General features: G+C 34.3%; 1 protein-coding gene across 2 annotated transcripts in view; it reads right to left on the reverse strand.

Annotated features, from left to right (window-relative positions):
* Window positions 1–26,558, reverse strand: part of Hers (Histone gene-specific Epigenetic Repressor in late S phase) — a 154,303-nt gene that overhangs the window by 108,162 nt on the left and 19,583 nt on the right. Inside the window, exons 2-4 of one of the 2 annotated variants that reach the window (XM_053752784.2) lie at window positions 12,434–15,214; window positions 11,007–11,103; window positions 3,857–3,931 (exon numbers count right to left, since the gene is read on the reverse strand). In XM_053752784.2, the coding sequence (XP_053608759.1) occupies window positions 3,857–3,931; window positions 11,007–11,103; window positions 12,434–15,154 (2,893 nt within the window). In that variant the 5' untranslated portion in view covers window positions 15,155–15,214. Of the gene's footprint in view, window positions 1–3,856; window positions 3,932–11,006; window positions 11,107–12,433; window positions 15,215–26,558 lie in introns of both variants that reach the window. The other variant, XM_053752783.2, reaches the window with a different exon arrangement.

A 26,558-nucleotide genomic window follows, 5' to 3' on the forward strand; every position in this document is an offset into this window, starting at 1 on the left:
TTCAAGTCGTGCGCACTCCATTTTATTTTTAAATCGCCGCTATGCATATCGAGTCTGTTTATTTATTTTTAAAAGCCGTGGAACAAACAGATTTTTCGTTTGTTGTTATTTATATTACCTATTTTAAAAAAATTACGTAACCCAAAAGGGTCGATAACCTTAAAGTATTACCGAGGATATTTAAAATTAATGATTATAATAATAGCTGAGTCCCAGGGTTTATCTCCCGAATATCGTATTAAATAGTACTATATAGGTTATATTCTGCCCGTGTACCAAATTTGATACAAATCCGACAAGTAAATTATGTGTGAAAGAATAACAAACATACTTATATACAGCCGCACAAACTTCCATTCATAATAAGTACTTAAGTAATATAAATTAAATAAATACCTGTATACCTAATTATTGTGTTTTAATAATTAAAGGATGTAAGTAATTCGTATGAAATAAATCTCCTCTCGCGGAGACACAAATTACGAAAATTCATCAAAATAAGAGAATTAATTTCTTTTATCAAGTGACCGGGCTTTTATTTATTCACTGCACATTTTATTTTACAAGCACATGGAATGTCCATAATAATTTCCAAAATAAATTTACTTACCTTAAACAATACAATTAAGTACAAACAGTTACAACAAATATAAACCTTACATAAAAGTATATATTTATATGACGAATATAGAATATACACATATTACATGATAATTATTATAGAATGACTATAAATGTACTTAATTGTCTATATTGTCATAATACAGTTGACGCCGAAATTCGCAAAACCTGTAAAAGTTGACTAAGTTATAAGCACTAATCGTAATTAAGTACTTTAAGAACATTGTAACACTTGGTTAGCGAATAAATAATATGAATATGAATTAAATTTCTACTTTCCATATTGAGTACGATCTAGCTAATCATCAGCCAATTTGCTTGGGAAAACAAGCAAGAAATAATTTTATGACATTGGTACATTTTAGAAAATAAATCGCCCAAATCTACAAAATTTGTGCAGTCTATAAAAAATGCCCATATATTATTATGGGTTCAAAATTGACGGTTTATTTAACAACCGTGTTTAGTTTACACCGCCACCCTGTATCGGATATTCGCGGATCGCATGGTCCGAACAAATTCCCGTTTGCTCCCAGCTTTAACATTTCCAAGTGCAAACAGTGTGCAGCTTGTTCTGTGAGAACACACAGGGCTAGTTTATTGCAAATATGAGCTCAGAACTAAGGGTTACCGCATCATGCGACTGTAGTATTTGTCAGGCCGGAATAAGGTTTTTAGATCAAAAGTGCAAGGGAGTGTGCTGAAGATTTGTAGTTCCTGGTTCCATTATGATATTATTGATGTAATTATACATATTACTAGTAGTAAATTATAATAGGGATGAATGAGTGATTGAATAAATGAATGAACATAGACATAAAGTCAAAAAGTCAAACATAGACAAAAAGTCTGTATTAAAATAAGACTATTTTCTGACAAATTCCAAAACTTAATGGAATTTTTAGATCAAAAGTGCTGAAGGTTTGTAGTTCCTGGTTCCATTATGATATTATTGATGTAATTATACTTATTACTAGTGGTAAATTATAATAGGGATGAATGAGTGAATGAATAAATGAATGAACATAGACATAAAGTCAAAAAGTCAAACATAGACAAAAAGTCTGTATTAAAATAAGACTATTTTCTGACAAATTCCAAAACTTAATAGCACTATCCTACTATTATATTATCCTACTTATATTATAAATACGAAAGTTTGTGAGGATGTATGTGTGTATGTTTGTTATTCTTTCAAGCCAAATCTACTGGACAGATTGTTATGGAATTTGGTGCTCGGGTAGATACAACCTGGAATTACACATACTTTTTATCCTGAAACTTCCACGGCAGCGAAGACCCAAATAGTTTGTCGAGTTTAAATAAATATAATTGTCATTGGATATGGGCACGTCACTTTCACAATACACGCACGTGAAACGTCACACACAATAAATATGTGTCAAGTGTGAACCAATGCAGTGACAAATGTACGCTCCGTTCATTCATAAATAGAGTCCATTAATACTTTCATTCATAACATAAACGAAATATTGACTTTTGACAGCAGTTAAAACGTGAAAGGAAACCAATTTCATGTTCTTATTTCTTTAAAACTACTAGCTGCAACACTTGACTACGCTTTTGTAGGAATATCAAGATGAAAAGTACCGCTATGCGCTATTCCAGATAGAATATATTCAACAAATCAAAATTAAATCATTCATTTATACATGTTTCACATAAAATTTTACATGATGTAGTAATCTCTCAAAAAGCTATAAATTAAAACTTCGGAACGACTACGGTTGCGAAGAAATACCGAAAGAAACTTATTGAAACAATGTTGGTCCTTATCAAAATCTACTGCTCAATCTAATCCGTTCAACTGAAATAATACTAATATAATTCAACCTGGAATAACACATAGGCACGCACCAAATTATCATGCCAAAAGGCATTATTGTTGTTACTTTCATAATATTTTTTGAAATACTATAACAAGAGTATAACAAAGTATATAAAGTACCAACATGGTCAAATAGTAAACAATAAAGAACATGTTAGATATAAAACAAACACACTTTCATATTTTATGATAGTATTAAGGATTAGTTAAATGAATAACATAAAAACAATAACGTAGGTAGGGTAACAATAAAATTTTCAAGGGAAAGTTGTTACGCTCAGATGAAATTTCAATTTGTATGAAAATTATCAACCAACCAAAATATCAACCGTTGTAGTTACTTGAACTTGACTGGGTTGTTTGGGTCTAAGAGTTAAGGACCAAGGTCCCAATTGCCTAATAATGTTACTGAACGGCCTCATTGGGACCGCAGTAGTTAAAGCGGATTAGGATTCAAAATCACGTTTTGGCGAAAAAAAATTCCGAAACAAAGCAGATGACGTACAAATTAATATTTACAAGTTTATAAATTAGGTAAGAGTAGAAACAAGAAAAACAAATATTGTCTACGGACTAACCTAATTTCTGTGAATTCGGAGAGAAATGGGGAAATTAAACCATACGGCAACCCTACAAAACGAATTACGCACAAAGACAGTTTTAAATTGAAAGGCAACTTTCATAATATCGTCGCTAAACTGATTTATTCAGAGGGCCGGCAAAAGAATTAATTACTTAACCGACTGCGCTGAAAGAAGTGGCGCTGAATGACGTCACTACTGGAATTCATTCGGTGCAGTAAAAATTATGTAATTCACTCTCGCTCGCAGGTACCGGCAAAACTACAAAGGTTTTTCCACGAGTGCCCGAATTTTCGCTTTGACTATTTACAAAATGGAAAATGTTAATTTGCTTTTGTTTCCACGAATGCTTAGTTGAAATTTTAGAGATGATTAAAATATTTTTTAAACTGGACAAAGTTTGCAATATATAATGAATAGTTCCAGTAACAATTGTAACTGTTTAATTCCTTATTGTAGCATTTGTTTCATTCTTATGTTAAAAGAGCGTAACTATATATAGTTCGTTGAAAATGGAAATTTTTAAATCAAATTAACACATTTAGGAAATGAATTACAATTTATTTCTTACTAGCTGCGCCCCGGAGCTTCGCTTCCGTGGGTGCGTGCTATGTGTTATTCCAGGTTGAATTATATTAGTATTATTTTAGTTGAATGGATTATTATGACATTTAGATTTTGCGTGAAAGTGTAACAAACATACACATACATCTTCACAAAGTTTCGCATTTATATTAGTAGAATTAATCAATTTGGATTAATCTATTTACATTACATAAGAAGTACAAAAATGAATCGAACTGACCTGGTTCGTGATGTGCAGACGGAGAGGGCGCGGAGAATGCACTGCTGCAGCCTGCAGCTCGCCGCAGCTCAGCCACTGTCAACAAATTGTATATGTTAGTAAATAATTATAAACATGTTGATTACTTATCACATGAAATAGCAGAGCCTCCTGGCACAAGCAAATCCCGTTTAACATGAGCTGTCACAATATGTGCTACTGTGAAATTTGATTACCCAATAAACATTTTTTATTATTATTTATAATCTCATCATGCCGAACCGCTACGCTGGAGGTTCCCGAACGCTTTCGCGCTCCTGCTCTGTAAAAATACTCTGTAGAAATAGTTTAGAAAATGTATATAGTTAGATTCGGAGTTGTAAATCCATTTTTTTGCCAACCCTACTAAAATAGGTAACAATTTTGGACAATAAAGCTTAGTTTCTGATTCCGTAAGCGGTTAAGTAAGTCTTGATTCTATGATCAAATGAAGATATGCTTTCTCAGCCTGTCCCTTGAAGCTCATTACGATATTACAGATAGTAACAACTTTATAGGCCCATTTGGTTGCAAAACAGGCCTGAAATTGATAGTTTAATAAAATCTTAGATCCAACATGCTGTTGATTGGTATGCATTGCGAATATTTATAGGCAGGTTCAAGGGAGGTTGCTGCTACTAGTCTGTAAACATTATCACATAATATTTATCTACAGTATCTACATACTAACGTTAGTGTGTACAGCGTGAGCATGGGCAGAGATATTTTTGGAACACGAAAAATGCTGCGTAACACAGCCGTATATATCCAATCCCACTAATATTATAGAGGCGAAAGTTTGTATGTTTGTCACTGCGTCACGCTTAGGTAGCTAGGCCAATTTTTTTGAAATTTGGTACTTATAGAGGTTAGAGCTAGCTGATACCTTTGATTAGCGCATAGGATATTTTTTACTCTGAAAGTGCATGATTCCCGTAGAATTTGGTCAAAAAGTCTGATATTCAATGGCGCTTTATAAAGTAGATGGCGCTACTGTAAAAACGTAAGTAATTACGTTTACAATGAATGATAAACAGCTAGTGCAATCATTATGTGGCTGTGTAGCTACGCACCAATACGAAAAATATCCCCAGTACTGCAATGTAGCTTTGACTAAAATACTGATTTTTTTTGTGTAGGTATGCGAAATTTCAGCATTTTTCGTCCGTTGGTTCTCTCTCTCTCATCGATTTACTAGTTTCAGAAAGTTCGAGAAACCGGGGGAAAATGCAAACAAGTTACATCTAACGGCAAAATCCCGGAAAATTCCTACATCTTAAAGTTAAATCTACAAGAATTGTTATTAAATATAACACGAGAAGTATTCCAACATCCCGAGGCGAGGTGAACACTGTTAAATCCACGTTTAAATCGCTTTAAAACAGTCTTGACGCAGGACGTCACTTTCTGAAAATGTTAGTTTCAGAATATAACCGGTCGCTTAATGGCATTCGTCCACTGTCCTCGAGAATGCTGTATTGGCCTATCTGTCAAAGTTGTGTGTCCCTCGCTTTGTACGATAAAGTTGACTGGTGGCCCACACTAAGTATTATACTATCTATAATAGATCATAATATAGATCTTAAATATAAATATAGTTCAAGAAAAAATCAATGACATTCTACGAAAATAACGTTTTGTGGAAGAGACGTTGTGCACAAAAGTGAGGTTTTTCGAAAGTGATAGAATTTTTCGTAAGTACATTTTGCGACTGTGTCATTCTGCGTCAAGACGTTTAAAACGTTTCCATGTTGCCGACATCACGTGTTTATCGCTAAACAAACCCACCAAGGAATTAGATTCGCGGGGTTCAGCTTTTGTCATTATTCCCATTTATGTTTATTTTTGTTCTCCTTGTATGAATTTCAGATTTATTTTGTACTCGTAAGTACTGTACAGACTTTTGAACTTTTGCGTTGTATAATTGATAAATACGAAATGAGGTCGGATAATTGAAACCTTTATGCCGAAAATATTACGTTATGTAATTTTTTAGCAAATTTATAAAGTAACGGAGTTTAGCTACTTCCTTTAGGCAGCTGGCTTTGTTTTGTAATATGTTTACATAATATAAAACTAAGTCCAAAAATACAAAGTCCCCTGCCGCGTCTATTTGTTTGTCTGTTTGCTATAAACTTAAAAACTGCTGCACGAATTTTTTTAAGGCATTCATCAATAGATAGAGTGAGGAAGCCAGGACGAGACGGGCAGCTAGTAACTTATATAAATAAGCATCCATTCTGACTTTCAATATAAATGTGTATCTTGTTTATCTGTGTACTAAAAGTAAGCTACACGAACGGTGGACCATCCGTGGTTAAAAATAATAAATCTTTCATTTTAAAAGAATTAACTGTCATTTTACGATCGGCCCCTTAATGGGAATGTTGATGTTGCTTTTTCTCATTGCTTCCTCATCTAAGACAACAAATAAGTTAAGTACGCAATTGTCAAATTGGTTTTGTGGCAATAGGATTTCGTTAAGCTATAAAAATTAAATGCCTCTCTCTGAATTCGTATTATTCTGGGCTGAAAATTAAATAAATCCAACGAGCGTTCGAGACTTTTTATTTCAATACGCTCCGTATGAGAGTTAATCTTATTATAAATTTATACTCGTGGATTTTTTGCTGTATGTTAGGTAAAGTATTTTTTTTTTGCACTTAAAAGATACAAACGAAATATAATGACGATGGAGCTCTTGTTTGGCTTTAGTAATGACGCTATCCAATGCAACAAGCAATTAATACCCTCTTTATATCATTTAAATTTAACTTGAGAAAAGACAAATATCTTTATTTGTTGTAAGTTGAATCATCATCATCGTGTATTTTTTGCGAATTAATACTTGTACTTAAATTTAATTCTTAAGTTGAATGAAGAATTTAGATTTGATTTACAATAGGAGTAAACCTTCAGTTACTAAAACTCAACATAAGTATGCAATCGTCATAACCGTAACATATACTTAAGACTTATAGAATCCGTAAAGCCATTCACCCATGGCACAGCTCCAAGTCCCATATCCGCTGATACTAAATAGCCTGCACTTATCTAACCCACATCTGAGTCCAAATCAGCACTATCGCTCTTTGCTATTCAATTTAATCCCGTCCAAAACCAAGATGGCACTCTAATTGAATTTCGGTGATACGTGTGCATTTTGTAAATCTTGCTGCCATTTGCACTGGTCAAGCCGATATAATATCGATAGACCGATATAAGGGGCGAAATGTTCATTCCGCAAAATGTAAACTTGACGCAAAATGAACACTTCGCATATATGCACTTCTCAAATCGTGTACTGCGCAAAATGTGCATTAAAACAAGGTTATCAATTTGCACGGGATTGACGTCCATATAATGCCTCGGATGAGATTAACACTTAAAAAAAGATAACTTCTTTTCGGCGACACAGAAACGATATGGGGTAGTAGACTTAATTCATATAATATAGGATAATATAAATTGTAATTTGTGTGTAACGGTTGACAAACAAATGTTTCTATCTATCTATACAAACAATAAGTAATAACAAGTGTAAGAATAAACAAAATCACACAGTTCAACGTTAAATCTAAAACAAAACAGACTAACATGTAACCTGAAAATTAAAGGTCAGTTCCGCAACAAACCGTCCAACTTCAACGGAACCACGTACAGCCAGTTAAAAGTAAACTAAATTGAACTGTTACAATTCTAGAAGTTTCCAACATCCAAGCTGATACACTTTGAGGGGATTAGAAAATCTACTGGCTGCAAACTGTTGGACAGCGAGTTGAAAATGCGATAAATATGGCGCTACGATTCTGACAGAATAAGTAGGGTTGCTATACGTTCCGTAAACACGGGACTGACACCATCGCATACCGTAATATAAACACCTCCAACCTCCAAGCTACTTTAAGAGGATTGGAAAATATACTGGCTGCAAATGGTTGGATAACGAGTTGAAAATGTGATAAATATGGCGCTGCGATCTGACAGAAAAAGTAGGGTTGACATTCGACAACTCTAAACAATTTTATAAGTTTAAATTATAGACTTGTAAATATTTTTAAGTCGTGTGTTTTGTCTCGTTTTTCGACAATACATTCGTGATTCGCCACCTAAAAAACTCATGCGCAAACTTGTGCTCCGCGATCTTCATTAGTTTCTCCTTACTTATTATATTGTAATCTAACGAAACGGCCGTTCTAAAAACTCCGGTTATTTTTCTTAAGTAAATGTAGTGACAACCCTAAGTATAAGCCAAAGTAGTACGTTTTGTAATGTAGCCTTCGATATAAAACTCAAACATTCAATGTAGGTATATTTGAGGTTTTTGCTACACTACTTATTTCTTTTTTGCAGAACGGTTAAAGGATTCGCAAATGTAGACGTAAATTACTCGCCTGGCAATGGAATATAAAATGTATTATACTCTTTAAACCACTGTATATGTATTATAACACTGTATGTGCATCGTGTTATCTGTACAGAGGCTTCGAATGAAAGAAATATGCATAATTCATCTTTGTTAAATCGTGATTTAGTTACAGTTATTTCTACTACAGAAGTACTAATAGTGAAAAGATAACGTGAAAATAAAACGCGGTTGAAATACACGAATGGATTAAATAACATTTAAAAATTGAAAGCAACTGGAGCGGTAAGACATTTGTGAGTAATTTTATGACTATTGTGATAAAAGGTGGCATGGTTAGTATAATAAATGGTAAAAAATTGTAATTCAATATTATGATATCTGTACAATAACTTGCGTAACATTTAAAATTGATGTAAAAACTCGAAAAGGTCAAGGAGGAACACGGAGGAATGAATTTTAAATCATTTTATTATTAGCTATCAGCATGATAGTGAGGGAATAAATATTAATTAGCAACAATATTTACAAACCAATTAAAACATGTGGTAGAAAGGTCACCATCAGGCAACCAATAGGGAATGTGGGCTGGGTAAAATGAGTGGGAACGATAAGGGAAGGGGATACAAATTAATTAACACACACATTCATAGTTTTATCTGTAGTTTACAGGTTATTTAACGTGTACCCTGTTTCGTATGTTATGTAGATATGATGTTGTGTGATATTAAAAAAAAGGGAGGAGGAAAAAGTTTAATGGCATTCCGAGAAATCTTTTTTTTTATTTTTGTCATATTTTTCTTCTTGTACTGAATACTTAAAGTTTTCGAAATTAAATATATTCAGTACAAGAAGACAAATAAAAAGTAAGTAGAGTAGTCTGATACATATAAAATCTTTAGGGCTTAGCAATGGGGGGTGTATACCGGCGAATGAATGTAAAACATGCAAGACAATGTTAATGGGCTTATAATAATGTTCGTAGCATTGAGTTGGCTGAGGTTGGCCATAAAATAGCGAAAGTACGCAAGTTAAACTATGATAGTATATACATTAACCATAGTAGAGTAGTTTGTCTGTGTATAAAATAAAATGTAAATATAGATTCACAACATGAAACATGATAACCATTTTATTTATTTTTTGACACATCTGATTTGACCTGATTGCCATCCGGTAATATTTTTTTCAGTCATCTGTATTAAATTAAAAAGCAATTTAGCAAAGCAATTTTATTATAAAGCATTTATTCAAACAATAAGACTCATATGCACGTATTATACCTACTACATTAAAAAATAATTATCAAGCAATAAATCGGAAGCAAGAAATGAAAGGAACTCATTCATTTAAACAGTGTCGATACCTATCGTGTCACAAGAATGAATACTGTGTTCTGTAAATCTATATTTTGTGTCTAAGCCAAGATCTGCAGTGACATCTGTACGTCTGGCGGGTTGCCAGTCTCTGTTATGATGTTGTTAACGTCGGCAAAGCCGAGTAAGGGCAACCTTTTATATTTATTTGATTCAGAGCTGGGGCTTCGATAAACCACCAACCGAGTTTCAAAACATTTGATACATTTAAATTATCATCAAAGCTATGTAATGTTATAATCTAGATCCTATACTCCCATACTATAATAATACCTAAGTTTGTTAAGGACGCTAAAAGCCACTTTTTACAAACTTTTTACACAATGTTGGTATAACTTATTATTGAAATATAAATTTAAAAGTCAATAAATTAGCAGATTATAAATTAAAAATATTATATTATGATTTACAAAATAATTTGCAATGTGAAAAGATGTAAAGTGCTAATATATCTGTAAAAAGACATGTCAAGATTGTTTAACTTTTTTTTATTACCTAACTAAAGAGGCATACACGTCTGTTTATCTGTTGGTAAATTCTAAAATCGATTTAGATTTATTTAGAGTCGATTTTAATTTTACGAGACCACGTTGCCTATGCGCTTGCGTCGAGGTCGTATGACGAAACGCCGCTGACCCATTTAGTGCATATCTGATGTAAGCTAGTAAACACGATGAGACTATTCTGCTACAAACATAAGAATAAAATACACGTAATTAAGTAACTAGTATAAGGTATCTAGTTATAGTAGTCAACGATAAAAATAAGATATTGGCAAATGCACCACGGTGTGGTGACCGCTACGCCACGGCGGTCGTCAAAAGCTGGTAATAAACTAAAAGAAAATTAATCAAATATTACGTGGCCTGAAATACATGTTTAACCTGGTACCTTACGAGAATAAATAGGTATGTATTCCATAAATAATTATATCGTGTGCAATTACTTATATCGTGTGCAAAAACAAATTACTTACAAGTCGTTCCGTTTAATTTGTAAGTACTGCACGTACCCATATATAAAACATAGTATGTGTTATAAGTGTAACTTAACGCTAATATTGCATGCCTGTAAGGGTACCTTGTACTACACTGTTACTGTATAATATTTGAGTTTGAGTTTAGGCTCCAGTCCACTACCCTATCTATACAATTATTAAAAAGAGGTAAGCGTTTATGAGTTTGTATGTTTGAGGCGGATATTCTTCGAAACTACCGAACCGATTTCAAAAATTTTTTCACCATTAGAAAGGTACCAAGATTGCTACAGGCTATATTTATCTCAAAATTGCGGGAGTGAAGTCCCGGGTAACATCTAGTATTAAATAATAATATTTTCTATTGTATTGTATTGCTGTTTATGGAAAATAAACAATTTATCATTTCATTACCTGGATGAGGATGGGGGTGCGAATGTTCCGCCGGTGGCTGCATGGACGACAGCGCGGACAGCGGGGTGTACCGCGCGCCGTCATCTCGGGAACAGCCCTCCTGACGAAATTAGATCAACTAAAGTATTCGTAAAACATGCTTTATAAGTGATTAAAATGGATAATTAGTTTGTTGAAAAGTATTATGATACATCACTTAAACTTAAACATTTCAAATAACATTATGAATATCCGCGGCTTCGCCCGCCTAAATGCCTTCTGGAACAGTTTTTTCTTCGTATTAAAATGGGATTGTTTGTATTGAGTTGGAATAAAATATCCATAACGCATTTAAAATACATTGTCATCTAGTGTCTTTATTGCAAAGTTATAAAACGTTCATTTTGCGCCACTTACAATATAATATAGGTTTTTCGCAAATCCAATGGGGACAATAGTTTTTTCTGGGATGAAGGATCCTTATGTCCTTATTCATACTCTTAATTATATACATGCAAAATTTCAAGAAGATTGGTTAAGTAGATAACGCGTGCAGAGGTATCAAACAAACTTAGGTACTTTCGCATTTATAATATTAGTCGTGATTGGGATGAATTTATAAAGCTAAAAAATACTGTACATTTTAATTACCTTCATGGAAGTACATTCTACAACTAAATTAGAGGTCAGAGAGAGAGTAATAGAAATAAAATTGTAGAAAGCTTTCAAGTTTGTGAAACTTATTTTATGAGCTCCTATTTTTCTTCTCGTTTTTAAAACGAAAGCTACACGATCATCTTAACAGTTAATTTAAGCTTATAAGATAATTATGTAATGATGGGAAATTGTTAAGTCTAAGATTACCCTAAGCAATTAGACTAGTTAAACATAACATTAATAAGGTTTAACGCGTCAGACGACGTAATCTGCTTGGAGGAAAACACGATGGGGCTCCTTTCATGCGTAAATCTAAAACACCCGATTGATAACTGTCTCTCATTCAATAATCAACATTTGGATTAACAGCAAAAGGTCTATATTTCTCTGTTCGGATTGAGAATGTGAAACGATGAAGGATAATGTGGGGATAAGGTCCCGAGGCGTGTTTACATAGAACTTACTTTATTACCGAGTATTAATGAAACCTGAAGCGACAACGATAGTCATCTTTATTACGAACCAATTTTACCATCAATTTTCTGATTTTCACCAGATTGGTTAGATATTTAATCTAATTTGGTGTTGCTTGTTCTCGAATAATAAAAAATAGGCTACCTCCTTTGCAAGTATAGGATTCTTGAAATTAAGTTTTAAAATTAATAAAAACATCAAAATAGCGTATATATATAACAAATATTACGTTACGTACAAATATTACGTTACATAACCAATACAGTCTTGCTGGTGTAATGATATTAAATTGTTTAAGAGAAACCCTTTGAACATACCTTTTCACAGTTGGCTGTAGCAGTAGTTTGTGTGTGACTGGTCGAAGAGATTCTATATTGCATGGCGGTACAGAACCCCTCGTGGTGCGTCGAGTACACCCCAGTGATCGTCACATCTGTATCCTGATTCACTATCACTTCCACTTTCTGCTTCCGATCAGCAACTTGCTCGTCAATTTCTTTTTTTGGTTCCTCTGTTTTTGCTTCCGACTTAACGCCGGAAGTAACCCCGTTTTTTGACTTCTGTGAAAAAGATTCATCGCTGCAAGAATCTGATGTCGTTTCATCTTTATTCGATTTTGGGGATCTTTTCTCATAACTAGCAGCTAGAATAGCTGTTGCATTCAAACTAGCCATGCGCTTTTGTACCACCATATCCTTCAGATCCATCACAACTTCATTTCTGTTTCGTTTCTTTTTAATAGGTACTCCAGCCGTCTTTTTCATTTTAGCTGGAGGTTTTTCTGAATCCGATGACTTAGTAGTAGATTTGGATACTGTTTTCTTTTTATCTGTAACTTTCTTTTTAGTTTCCATTTCGCTATCTTCGCTTGATGATGTTGAAGATTTAGGATCCCAATATTTACCAGCACTTCTGATTCCAGGAACCCCTCTCAGAGATCTCTGTGGAGGACTATCATCAGAACTTTCAGAGCTTTCATCCTTTTTGGCTTGTTTATTTTCATATTCAGACTCTGATGTACTTTCCTGTTGTTCCATTTCTTTAGGCTTGGAATCTTTCTTTTTTGTAGCAGAAGTTTTTGATGTGCTTGGAAGAATTTGCCTGTCTATGGTTTTCATTAATCCTAACTCCATGTGCGTTCGACTTTCATTCTCATACAAACAGTGAACCTTAGCAATAGCGTTAAGCGATGCCATTCTATGTTTTTTAGGTCCGGACCACATAGACAAAAGTTTCAGTCTCCTCTTGCTGGGTTTTTCACCCAGTAACATTGCTTGATCTCTCAGTGGACCATGAGAATCTTTAGAAAGTTCTTTTAATTCTTTAGATGTCTTTGAATCAGTTTTCTTATACTTTTTATTTTTAATTTTCTTAGTTTTAGGGGTATCTGATTCTGAGGATTCTTTGGCGTCAATGTCATCATTAGATTCACTAATGCTCTCATCGGAAGACGTATAGTGTGAAGTTTTTGTATTTAAAGCAAACTTAGAGGTATCTATTTCTTCATCTGATAGAGTACATTTTTTCAGTTGCTTTTTGGATTTACTGGGGGATTTTTTAACAGAAGATACTGTTTTGTCGGATTTTTCACTTTTACTAGAGGAATCATCTTGCTCTAAGAATTTTGTTGGACTAAATGGTTTTCCCGTTATGCTAGATTTTCTAGCTACCATTTTATAAGATTTGCTGACTATAGGTTTTGGTACTTCATCTTCATTTCTTTGCTGATTGAGAACATTATTTTCCAGGTTAGATGTCGTAATTGCCAATAAGCTATCACCAGAGGATAGGTCTTCTGATCGTTTATTTGCTTTAAGTTGTTTGACTACCTCTTCAATAGGTCTATGTGGAGAAAATTTTTTCTTCTCTACATCGGTTTTTTTATCAATTATAGTACCTTTAACTCGCGCTATGGGCCTAACTCGACCCACATTTTTATTTATTGGATTCCGAAAATCGGTTAATATACTTTTTGGTGAATCCACTTTTTCTGTAAATGTATACACATCAATATCAGGTCCTTGAGAAACTAGAGCATTGCTCACACTTTTATCTTTGTTAGTGTCCTCAGTTTTTGTTTCGAGTTTCATAGACAAAAATCTTTCTGACACACTTAAATTACCTTTTGAATTTTTACAACATTTCACGTCTATGTCAACTGTTCTGGGTGATCTAGCAGAAGTAAAAAATTTTGGTGGCCTTTCAGTTTCAGCTTTTGGTGTTCCTGGTATAGTAGGTGAAGTAATATTTAGCGTTGATGAACTATCAGATCCTGATATATTAATAGCAACAGCACCCCCATCTTTTAGATCTAACTTGACATCATTTTCTTCTTCTTTAGTTTGTAAAGGAATTTCTTCTTTTATATAAGAACATTTTTTATCAACACTTACTTCAGGTTTTGAGCCACTCTTCTCAGATTTTGTTTCTTCCTTTTCATCTAATTCTTCTTTTTGAATAATTTGTTTTGGTTTCGCCTTCTTTACCAACTTATTTTTTTTCTGATTGCCGGTTTTTTTAATGAGAGTTTTTGCTTTTGAAAATTTTGGTGTTTTCTTAACAACGTCTAAATTTATTTTGTACTTTATATCATCATTATCTTGTTCGTTGGGTTTAGCGATAGGTTTAATATTTTTAACCTTCTTTGATTTTACTGATTTTTTGACAGTTTTCAGTTTTGTTTCGGGCGGACTTTTAAGCGCATCTTCTTTCTGTTTGGGTTCTTTTTTGAATTTTTTTGATGGTGAATCACTTCGAGCAGAACTAGATTTCGACGTGCCAGCCTTAGAGCTGTCGGACTGTGAGTCGCTCTTTTCACTCAAACTAGATTCTCCATCATTTTTACTACTAGCAACATCATCGTTACATTCTTTTATCCGATTCTTTTTGGAAGCCTTGGTTAAAGTCTTGCTTGCGATAGTTTTACCTTTTTTCGGGGATACCTTTTTCTTTATTCGTTTTGGGGTCGAGGTTGCTTTGAATGTTGTTTTGTTCAAAGCTCCTTTCCTGGGTAAGACTTTTGATGCTTGTGACCGCATTGTCCGCAGTGGTCAGATGAATGTTACGGACATTGATGGATGGACGTTGTATTTTACATCCTGAAACAAGAGAGAATAATGTTATTACAATATAATTGGTGTTTGATTTGAATGAATGAAGATTGGACGAGTGTAAAACCCGTTTTAACAAGCCAATGCAGCCGTCTCGTCGGCAGTAGAGCAAAAAACCTTTTGTTGTATGATTCGGCTGGCGACAGATGGTCGTTATTGTAACGCTCGGTTTCTCGATGCAACGTAACGGTTCCACAGGTACCATCAACAAAGCCATCATTGAGGGAAGACTCGATTTATTTATCAATTCACGAGAATAATACACAGTGGAATGAATAATCTAGGATTAAATCGGACAACGTTTTTTTTCGTCACAAATAAAGTGGTCATTGTAAATCGGTTTTACCATTATGGCGGATTATCAAGTGACGTTAACTTTAGACTTTTTTTAGAATTGTTGTAAGACTAGTTGTGCAAATTATCTTCGCAATAGAAGATGAACAATACATAAATAGACAAATTGATAAAATGACAGACGAATCCTTTTAAATGATATATTAAAGTATAACCATAAACTTTTGATAAGAACAACATTAAAGTATAAGAGTTAGAGGCAATAAATTTTAAGTGAACACGCATCTGCCGCGATAACACTTGCATGCCGTGTGTTTATTTTCCAAAAAAAGGGCCAAAACTAACCGATTTTATACCTGAAGCCACGTGCCGGATCATTAGGGGTATTAAAAAAAGTGGCATGTGTTAACAGAATACAATACGTCGGCGATTATGACATTCTGTTTGGATATAAATTTAATGACTACTCTGGAAATAAGTTCAGTTCAGTTTAATTTTTAGAGGTAATTTTACGTAACAATTTTTTTAGAAGATTTAGATTACCGAGACTAATATTAAATTTACATTTAATTATTTATTTGTTATGATAATAATAATAATACCTAATTACTCCACATAAGCAGCTAATTCAATTGATGCATTTGTTGGCGTTTGGAGATTTTATCTAACATCATATTTTGAAACAACTACTGTTTTATCGTAATAACACGAGTACTTGGCGTGAAACATAACAGAGGCTATGATGGAGGCAGTAAAAACGCAATATTCATTCAGCTTCGCGGAACGGTAGGTACGCTCCAAAACTATTCCAATAAAAGTTTTTAAATAGGCCCTCGATTGTGTTTCGGATTGTGCCGGTATAGTAATGTGTGTAACGTAACTATCAAATAACAATTGTTTTTTTTTTATTACACGCTAATCCTCTTTGTTTCCCTTGATTCATATGTGTCTTTGCCCCTTTTTCTTGTGTTTTATCAAATTTCACTTTAAATGGGTTCGGCGCATAATGTCTTTTCCTGGAGCAACGGTTTCCGGTGATACCTTCATTCACTTCTGAGACTTTCATTCCTAACACGGGGAGTGTTTCCATCTTTCCTTCGGTCCGAATATGTATCTAAACTATGTTACTGTTAATAATGTGAATAAATATTATAATTATTGTTGTGGCACCGGTGTAATTTTATTTAGGTTTACGTTATCTAGAGGCAGTAAACCACCGAACTGTCAACCAATAGGTAATCCTCTTGCTTCCAAATGCAATAGGCAGTGATTTATGAAAGTAAGACAGTACTTACTTCAACAAAGTAAATCATACCGTCACCTTTGAAATTAAAACCTAGTAACTCATAAACACTTCGAAATATACGAACTAATTGTTGCGAACAGAAAATCCAACGCTTGAATCAAAGTAACAATAATTCTTTTCTTTTTAATTCACTTTAATTACAACTCTGGACTCTCTTGTGGTTCACTCGCTTTCATCCGAGGTTGTTGGGGGTAAATAATTAAGCTGTGACCCGGCCCGTCTTTTGTCAAGTTAATCTAATAGAGGCGGCAGTATGGGTGCACACTTTCCATGAACGAGCACGAAAGGTGATGTTTTCGTCAAGGTTATAATAGTCGACAAGGGAAAGCTTATTTATTTATTTTCCTGTTTGGTATGGATGATGACATTTTTTAATATCATCAAACAAAACTTCTCTATTTACATTTTACTTATTTCACTCTTATATGTCTTCTTCTGTAACATCAATCGACTTGAAATTATAATGTCATTGAAAGCTGATACGGAAAACACAAGTTAGTTATCAAAATATAAGACACAAAATTTATTATGTAACCTAATAACAATAGTGAATCTCCTAAGCGCAAAACCCCGACAGTATTCATTAGTATCAACGTCAATCAAAACAATTTATCTTCAGATGTAATAATCATCAGTGTCCCTAGGGAGTAACAGTTTCCGCGCTTCGAATGCCTTCTTAATGCCGTTTTTGTGTCAAGTGTCGATAATACGCCGTATTGCGGTGTAGCGGGCGAGCGCGGAATAACCTACCTATTTACGTGGGTAAACAGCATCAACAAGGAAGCAGCAAATAAAGTTGACACAGAAATCTCCATATGTAGCTATCACATTCGAACATACACGGTCGAAGCAGTAACCAAAACGAATATACGTCATTTGACCCCATTATAATTTCTTCCCTTTTGTTTTAATTGTGAACATCTTTCGTAGGTCTGGTAAACTATAGAGTTAATTTTTGAATTTTAACAATGACAATTTACTTCGTATCTGTTATAGATTATATTCAGTTCCGTTGTAAGAATTGCGTTCAAGATTGCAATTATTTTGCTTAAAAAATACTATTTTGACTTAAAATAATAAACAACTCTATAATCACGAGACAAATGAAAGACCAAAATCCCCCTACAATTGACAAAATCAATGAGTAGCTTGAGCAGAATAATCAGTAATTATAAAAAAAAAATATAGGAACACGTGTTCTATCCCCTTATTAATTTATGTAGCTTTGGCGTTCGAGAACCGATGGTTCGGGCGCGGGACGGGACGTAAGGAGAGCGGGGTACTATCGATCGGTCCCGCGAGCCGCCTCCCGCCATCCGAGACGCCTCAGATTCACTTTTACGCCACTTGGACGTCAATTACGGTAATTCCGATAAGATCCCGCCAAATGGCAACACCGCACTATGGCACTATGAGGAATCATAGTGCCATAGCGCGGTGTATTTATATAGTGGCCGTAGATGATAAACTAACTTTTGTTTTTAATCATGTAAAAAATGATCATCATTTGAAAAAATTGTATCTTCTTCGGTATCTTTTTGTTATTCTCAATTATTTCTCTTCATAATTTTGCCTTGGGCTACATTCTCTTCCAGCTGTTTATCTTCTTTGCTATAACAGTTTTTATAAATCTGTTTCGTTGCCTTATTGCGATAACGGCTAAGATGTATCTGTTTTCTCGTACTTCTTTTAAAAGTAGCTCTTTCTTGCTAGAGCTAAACGTAATATTGGGTAATATTACGTCTACACAATAAAACCACAATGTTGCTTGTAATTTATTGACACATAGTTTTTCTCATAACATTTACGGATTATTCCAACTTTGTCATTTCTTGTTTTATTGACAATTGCTATTGTTTATGTAAGTTGTCACAAGACGGTTATAATTATATATTGCTAATTAATTAAAACTACATAAATAATTAAAATACTTTTTGAACCTCATAGATGGAAATGCATTAAGCTATCGTCTTCTTCAGGTGTCGGTGAATCAAATTATCGAAGACCGTTGAAGCCATAAGGATGGTATGTTATGTGATTCTAAATTTCTTGAATATTACAACAAAATACATTTTTGTCTCAAATATCCTATGGCCTTAGTTATCGGTGACATTTTATTGCATTTATATTTCCCGGCCACTAAACGAATGGTGCAATTTATAAATAAAAATTCAGTCTAAAAAAGTTCCAACCATGAATTTAGTAAGTACTTCGAACACCTTCTAATTCCATGGTTCAAACATAGAGATCAATAAATGGCTGTGAATTGGCAGTCATCGCCATCGTTTGACTTCGAAGTCAATTGTCATGTCCAAACAAATGAAAAGCCAGCAAATAAATTGCACAAAATAACCAAAAGGCAGAAGTTCCACGTCAAGTGTGTTTTAGATCTTGCTTTAGGAAACTTAAATTATTTAACTTGTAACTGCTGCTGCCAGATTTTTTACAAAACTGGTTAAAATTATCTGACATGATTTTACGACGATCATTATCGAGCGGCGGTGGCCATTTTGCGAATATTGTATGAGCATTGTATATTTATTTATTGGTCGTAATAAATACAGGTCAATACGAGTTTTAAATTAAAAATTAAGTACTTATTGGTTGGCTTAATCAACGTAGGCAGGCATTTTTTATTAGTCACGATGAAAATATACGCGACTTAAGTTGTATGGTGGAAGGCTTCATAAATAAATACAAGTTCAATAATTCAAAATTGGATAGAGATATAATTAAATAGTAATATGATTTAAGTATTTTACTCACCAGACCGTTGTACAGTATCGTCAAACAAAAGTTACCAGGTGGGGGCTTAATCGGCGAAGTTTCATCTTAATGAAGTAACTGCAGAGTCAAAGTACCTAATATTTAATAAGTATTTGACTCCGGCTGGAAATTTGTACAGTTTGCAATGAGACTAACGACAAAAGACTTAAAATTCTAGTCATTGAAATTGGGTCTGATCAGTGGATTTAGTTTATTAAGGACTAAAATTCAATTTATCCGGTCTCTCACGCTAATATTGGAATGAAAACCGACTATGTGCTATATATTGTATAAATTTCGCCAAATTATTGAGACATGATTATGCTAAAAATATTTATCTCCCTTTAATTTTGATCCAGATGTGTATTTCTAAGTGTATCTTCTTATCGATAGTTTCGAAACGATTATGTCACGAGATGACGTGACGACGTATGTCCAAAGAACACCATAAAAGTTTTTTAACAAACATGCATACGTGCACATTACACAACTTGATGCATAAGAGTAAATCCGCTCAGCATGTCACAAAAATTGCATTGGTCATGATAATGGATGAACAGTGTCCGGTATTCCTGTTAACGCAGCCGATCTCGTAAACGTCAACGCAAACCAGCCGGTATTTAATTAGCATGGCTGCAAACACAAATGGAATTGTGGACAGATACGGAGATACACATTTCACTATTAAATCTATTGCGTTGTTTCCTATTCCTCATTGGACCAGAGATTTGTTATATTGTCAAGCAGGAAAACAGGATTATAGTCCAATGATATGCGTGCGAATGATCTGACATCTATGGATGCCTACATGACAAGTAAAGTACGTGAAAGTTAGAAAGCGAAACCTGGGCTTCTTCAGCTAACGAAGTAACCGGTAAAACGCTCAGATGAGAAACAGAGAGAGGTCCCAGGTGGGCAGAGGATGGCCAGAGGCATTTTGAAAGAGGCGTCTTATCTGGTACCTCGTTTCTTTATACTAAGCATGTGATGAAGCTATGAGTTTCAGTCTTTACAAGAAATTAGGTCACCTTTTGCAACGTGATTGGAACAGGTACTTTGCGCGGTGTTGACAGTCTTTTTATAAAACAATAATTGAATGTACGATGAATTGAATGTAACTTTTACCCCCACTGTCACACCCTAAACGAACAAATTTTAATTATTAAGTGTTAAGTTGATTACGATAAACTTTATAGTTTATCTTAGTTAAAAGAAAAAATAACAACTTGTTTTATTTTTGTATGGTGAAGACATCAATTTTAAATTATAAAGATATATCATAATATTGCAAATCAAGTAGATGTATTTTTTTTGTAATACGCCTTCAGTGTGCCTTTCAGCCGTCAACAATATCATTATAAATCTTTACAAGACGGCAAAGGAATCGCCAAATTACAAGAAATAAAGCAATTTGCGTTGTGCTCAATGATTTATAGCCGCGTATAAAGAATCAACTGTCAAATTTGAGGCGCAGATGCAGGTTATAACTACCTATATTGTAAATAATTAATTAATGTATGATCGCTCTTTCTCTGCCTTCAAATTAGCTTGAACTAAGCCGTAAAGAAAATAGAATAAATCGTATATATTACACGATATTTCTCTTACAAACTTTCGTTCCGAGGAAATAGTTTTTGTACAAACTAAAACATAGCAAACTTGACTTCGTGACATGTACCTATCTTTACATACTAGATGTTGCCCGGCTTCACTCCCGTGGGAATTTTGAGATAAAATATAACCTATAGCAATCTTGGATAATGTATCTTTCTAATGGTGATAGAATTTTTGAAATCGGTTCGGTAGTTTCGGAGATTTCGGAGATTCGTGCCAATTCACGCACATTACCTGTCAGTACGCTTCTTTATACGCAATGCTAGTGCCCAATGGGACTTTTATAGTGCCCAGACATACTTTGCCGCACTCGGACAGCTGTGAGCCGCCGAGAATGTACGAACATTGCGTAGTTTGTATGAGTGCTTTTATTTACCACAATGAAAAACCAGCAATGTATGCCGAATCTGTCAAAGTTCGGCGTAATTCTCCGCGATAGTGTTGAGCCAGCATAAGGGTTATATTCATTCGCAGCTATTCATAATACCCACTCGGAAAACAGGATTCGTCTCTTGAATGTTTTCCGCTTTTGTGAAACAAGATTGATCCTAAATTTGAATTCAAGTAATGGTTTTACCCGGCTAGGAAAACCTATCTGAAATGCTTGTTTATGATGCAGCTTTGAAGGCAGGATGTGAGGAAGGTTATAAATAATTTATATGTATACTTCGACAGCAAAGCCTGGGGCATTTTTTAAAAAGAAGACTGATTCCTCATCATCGGCTCCATGTTGGAACTACTAATGATTTTTTAATTCCTATTTACATTTTTAAAATAATGGTACTAATGTATTTAAAGGGTAATAATTTCTTCATGTACTATAATTTCTTCATCATGTTTTATCGATGGCAAAACTCGCTACGTTTATTAATATTTTCTTGCAAGAAAAAAATCTGAAAAGACTTCCTGAGCCACTGTAATATAAAATTATTCAACATATCACAAATCAGTATTTTTCAATATTTTTACATAAGTATTTTACCGCGTGTTTTTGTGTTAATCTTCCGTATTCTAGACATTTTGTATAGAAATTGAGGTGTACGCAGTGTGCGGGGCCCCATACTAGCCAATTACCCCGCAATGGCTGTTACCGGCTATTATCCGATTAACTTATACAATTAGTTAAGAGGAAATTTTAATTAAGCACTTCGCGTGTTTATGCCACAGCTTGCCTTAGGGTTGCATTACACTGTAAGCTACAGATGCTAATTAAACTAATGTTTGTTTATTTTGAAGCCGAAATTAGTTTCTTTTGGTATATTAATATGACACAAGCATTTCAGTTTGTATCTTTGAGAATTGTGTCTAAAATTTATTATATGTAAAAATAAATGTGTCTCTCTCTAACTGTAGGAGTCTATCCCTTTCATACAGTTTGTTTATGTATAAAACAATAAGTCTTTGTTATCGAAGTCCGAGTAATATATAGGTACTTACATCATTTAGGCTCTCTCAGAATTCAGTGTATTTCCGGCCCTTGGCTGAACTAAGCGTCACACGCCACATAGTTAAAACACTATAACTTATTTAAATACGAGAAAAAATTATCAGTAATATTATTATATAAATAAGCATAATAGTGCATAATTTTTATTTATGTTGTTTTTGTTAAATATTATATTTTACGTAGTATTCTTTTTATATTTTTTTATTAAAAGAAGAATAAAACAAATCCTCGAAATGGGTTCAGTTCAAAGATGGCCGCTTTATTAACAGAAATACATCTCTCTACCCCGGACATACTTCCCGGTTTTTGGGAACTTTAAAAACAGCTCAATCGTAGCTTTGCTAAACCCTGATGTTATTCAAGCTAAGCCTTTATTGACACAGTGTTACTAATGAATATATATGGTACATAAATAAACTGTTGTTTCTGGTTAATATTCGAAACTTTGTGGTTGTTCCATTGTTTGACTATGACTGGCTCACGCTTTGATTCGGATATTGCAAGCGGATTGTTACGTTTGACTGATCGAATATATTATCTACTCAACTAAACTCCACTAAAATGGAAATGAAAATCGTTCAACTGCCAAAATGATCCGTCTCATCTGAGGACTTACTTTGTTGCTTCCTCGGTCTCAATGTGTCGCCTGCGTTATCCTTATTTTTCTTCTTCATTTCGCACGGTCTTTTAATCAAAATGATCAACGCATATAATGCGAAACGATAAGTATTTGTTGAAAGAGAAGAGACGATGATACCCACTTTTTTTTTAATTTAAAAATGTTAACCATTATACTCATTTATAATATATCATACTAGTTTTTGCCCGTGGATCCGCCCGCGTGAATTTTTCACGGAATCAATTGATATAAATGGTACTCTGTCCTTCACCGTACTTCAAAATACAAGAGAAGAATAATTGGGCAGAGAAAGCCTTAATAGGTAAGTAACAAAGAAACTTTGTAATGTGAGCTGGGATAACCCACAATATAAGTTATATTTTTTATGTACATAACGTAGATTAGGGATTGTTTAGTTAACTGTGACTGTGTATCTGACGGATATTGTAGTGGCCAAATGCCAAAGGGACAAAACATACCGACCTTTTGAAACGAGCGGATGGAGATCAATCACATTGTCCTTCCCGCAGCAACTGGCTTTGATCCTGCCGTTAATTATCTAATCCTGTCCTGTGACGTCACAGGGCCGGACCCCGGACACTATCTGACATATAGCCGTGCTAACGTAATGAGCTATTATCGTCATTAAACCCTTTGAGAAAGTGATCCTCATTAGACGCGCGTGTCTAGAATTAGTTGCATGTTCTTCGGCTTGAATATTTTGATTAAACATTTTGTTTATGGCGATGTAATAAGGACGATTGTAATTTTGGCTAGGTATACGTGCTGGTTACTGTATTAACCTCAACACCGAATCCTTTGGGAAATCATATCAAAGCTTAATAATAATACTTACAATTATTTTATGGGCGCTTTATTGATCACGACTCAAAGATTGGATCTGTGGATCGGTCTTTGTTTTATTTTAATTTGCAATCTGTTTGTGGTCAAAATAATTCGTAGTTTATATAGTGAAATTGAATTGTTTGAAAAGTATAGACAGGTATTACCTGTGAAATTTATTGATTCAATAAAATAGAACCCACACACTGTAAAAATGCCAATGATCATATAACATCTTAATTTTAACTGGCAACAAAGACTGAACATGTTCATTGACTGCGATATTTCTGTCCCAGACAAGGGTTGCCAAAAAGAAAACGTTCAAATATCTTGACATTTCATATAGTATTTAAATAAAAACAACTGATCAGTGGGGCTAGCAGGACTGTATAGTAGTATGTTAGTTTGCCATATAATATTTGTGCTGAAATTCGGATTGTTTCTAAAATTCTTCAAAGTGGCCGGTTCGATTTGAAGTAGGAATTTATAAGCACTTAAATAAAATGGATAATGCCTTGCCAATTGGCAACCCATCGATGAGTGGCTTGATCAAGACTTAAAAACCATTTGACAACATCTTGAGAATGTCTCATATTTTTGGTGTTGTTTCTACTGGACAGTTTGATTTGAATTAATCTGAAAAGAAATCCCCTCTAAATGAAATGAGTACACGTTTTGGTAATATCATGAAAATGTTTTAAATCTGTCGCGTTGTTTCTTACTGGCCAGTTTGATTTGAACTAATCTGGATATTAATTTTCTGCCCTAGCTACTTGTGGCAACCCTACCGATGTGACGCGGCCCACTATGTTGGCTATGATGTGTGACTGATGTGTGGGACACCTTTTGGCACGGGACACCTTTGCGTCACTCAGTTGTGGCGAGCAATGACCCTGTCCTTGCAGTAACTAACGTTTAACACAAAACAGTTTGAAACTATCAAAATCAGCGGTGCCGTGCCAACTGTTTTCGCTTCTATGGAGATTATAAATAATTAATCGAACAAACCGTTTTGCAAAGTAAAGGCCATTAATTAGGAATTTCATCAATTAGGTAAACCTAACAGAAAGCAGTCAATGGGAAGACATTTTTACAAGCGGTATATTGCTTCCCTGATAAACTGCTGCGTATTTGTTATGATAGGCTGGTAAATGGACTGTGAGAATTTTATTATCACAACTATATTTATTATTATTAAGAAAGCCAACTGTTAGTACCATTATTAATTTTAAAGAACTATTTTGTTGCCCTTTATCGAGTCTATTTTCTCATATGGTATGTTCTGTCTATTTCTCTGTCTTTAATATTCTGTCTGTTTCCTCAAACTGTAAATTTTATTCACAACCCGTTACTTCTGTTTCCGTAACGATCGGTCTATTTTCCTCGTCATCTTGGCGTTTGTTGGTCTGTAGTGCGAATCTGAAAGGATCGACGACATTAGACAGTTGCGTCACGATTTTTGTTCGAAGTGTATTTTTTTTTCTTAACTGTCAGTGTCCCACTGCTGGTTTAAGGCTTCTTCCAATTTCCTCCACTCATCCCTGCTTTCCGATTTAACTTTTAATTTTTATTAAAAACCCCTTCATCATCTTATCACCTTGATTACTCGTGTTTATTTTAATTCAATAGTGCATTTAAAAAATGTAAAAATGCATTCCAAAGAGCCGCTTGGCAAGAAGTGGCGTGGTGGAGATAGGAAAGAGTGGAAAATTCTAGTATAAAGTGTAGGCCAAGATTTTCTTTAGGTCGCTGAGCCAAATATTTTTTCAAAAGAGTCGCTAGTAACTCCATAGTCTGGGTTTAAACAGAAAAGTGAATTTCCTACCCGGAGGGCGATCACAGGGTCGTTTGATTTGTTAGAGCGATTTGAGATTAGGTACAAAAGGCAGTGTGCGAGGAAATTTCGATTTCCGCCAATTGTGAGGGCACCAGAACGAAATCACTTGTTAGGCCCGCCGAAACAGAATCACTTTTCCGCCACTTTAAATCCGCTCAACGCATAGAGATCGGAATAAGAAAGTTGTAGAAATGTTGAAGACATAGTGAGACTGTCGTACGAGGCGACTGAGGTAAAAGCCTTGATAGGTGAGAAGGAACAACAGCATTACCAACGACGGCCGGTCATATAACAATTTCCGAATCTTAAAAAAATCAAAGTCTCATAGCCGTGCATGCAACCGGAGAGAGAAATGACAATAATTTTGGCAGACATTACAATGCATTATAATTGTGAAAGTACAGAAGCTCTGAGATAGTTTGAAGATCCGTTCTAATTTTAATTTTCAATCGATTTGCAGATTATTTTTATAGTGAGTAATCAATACGTTCAAACTCAATATTATAAATGTGAAAGCCGGTTTATTTACGGATAAACTACGAGGGCGATTTTAATGAATTTTGAATAGATATAGTTGATGACTGGCTACCGCAGGAGGAGCAGAGG

This window comes from Plodia interpunctella, chromosome 12, assembly GCF_027563975.2.
Source record: "Plodia interpunctella isolate USDA-ARS_2022_Savannah chromosome 12, ilPloInte3.2, whole genome shotgun sequence".
Classification (NCBI taxonomy): domain Eukaryota; kingdom Metazoa; phylum Arthropoda; class Insecta; order Lepidoptera; family Pyralidae; genus Plodia; species Plodia interpunctella.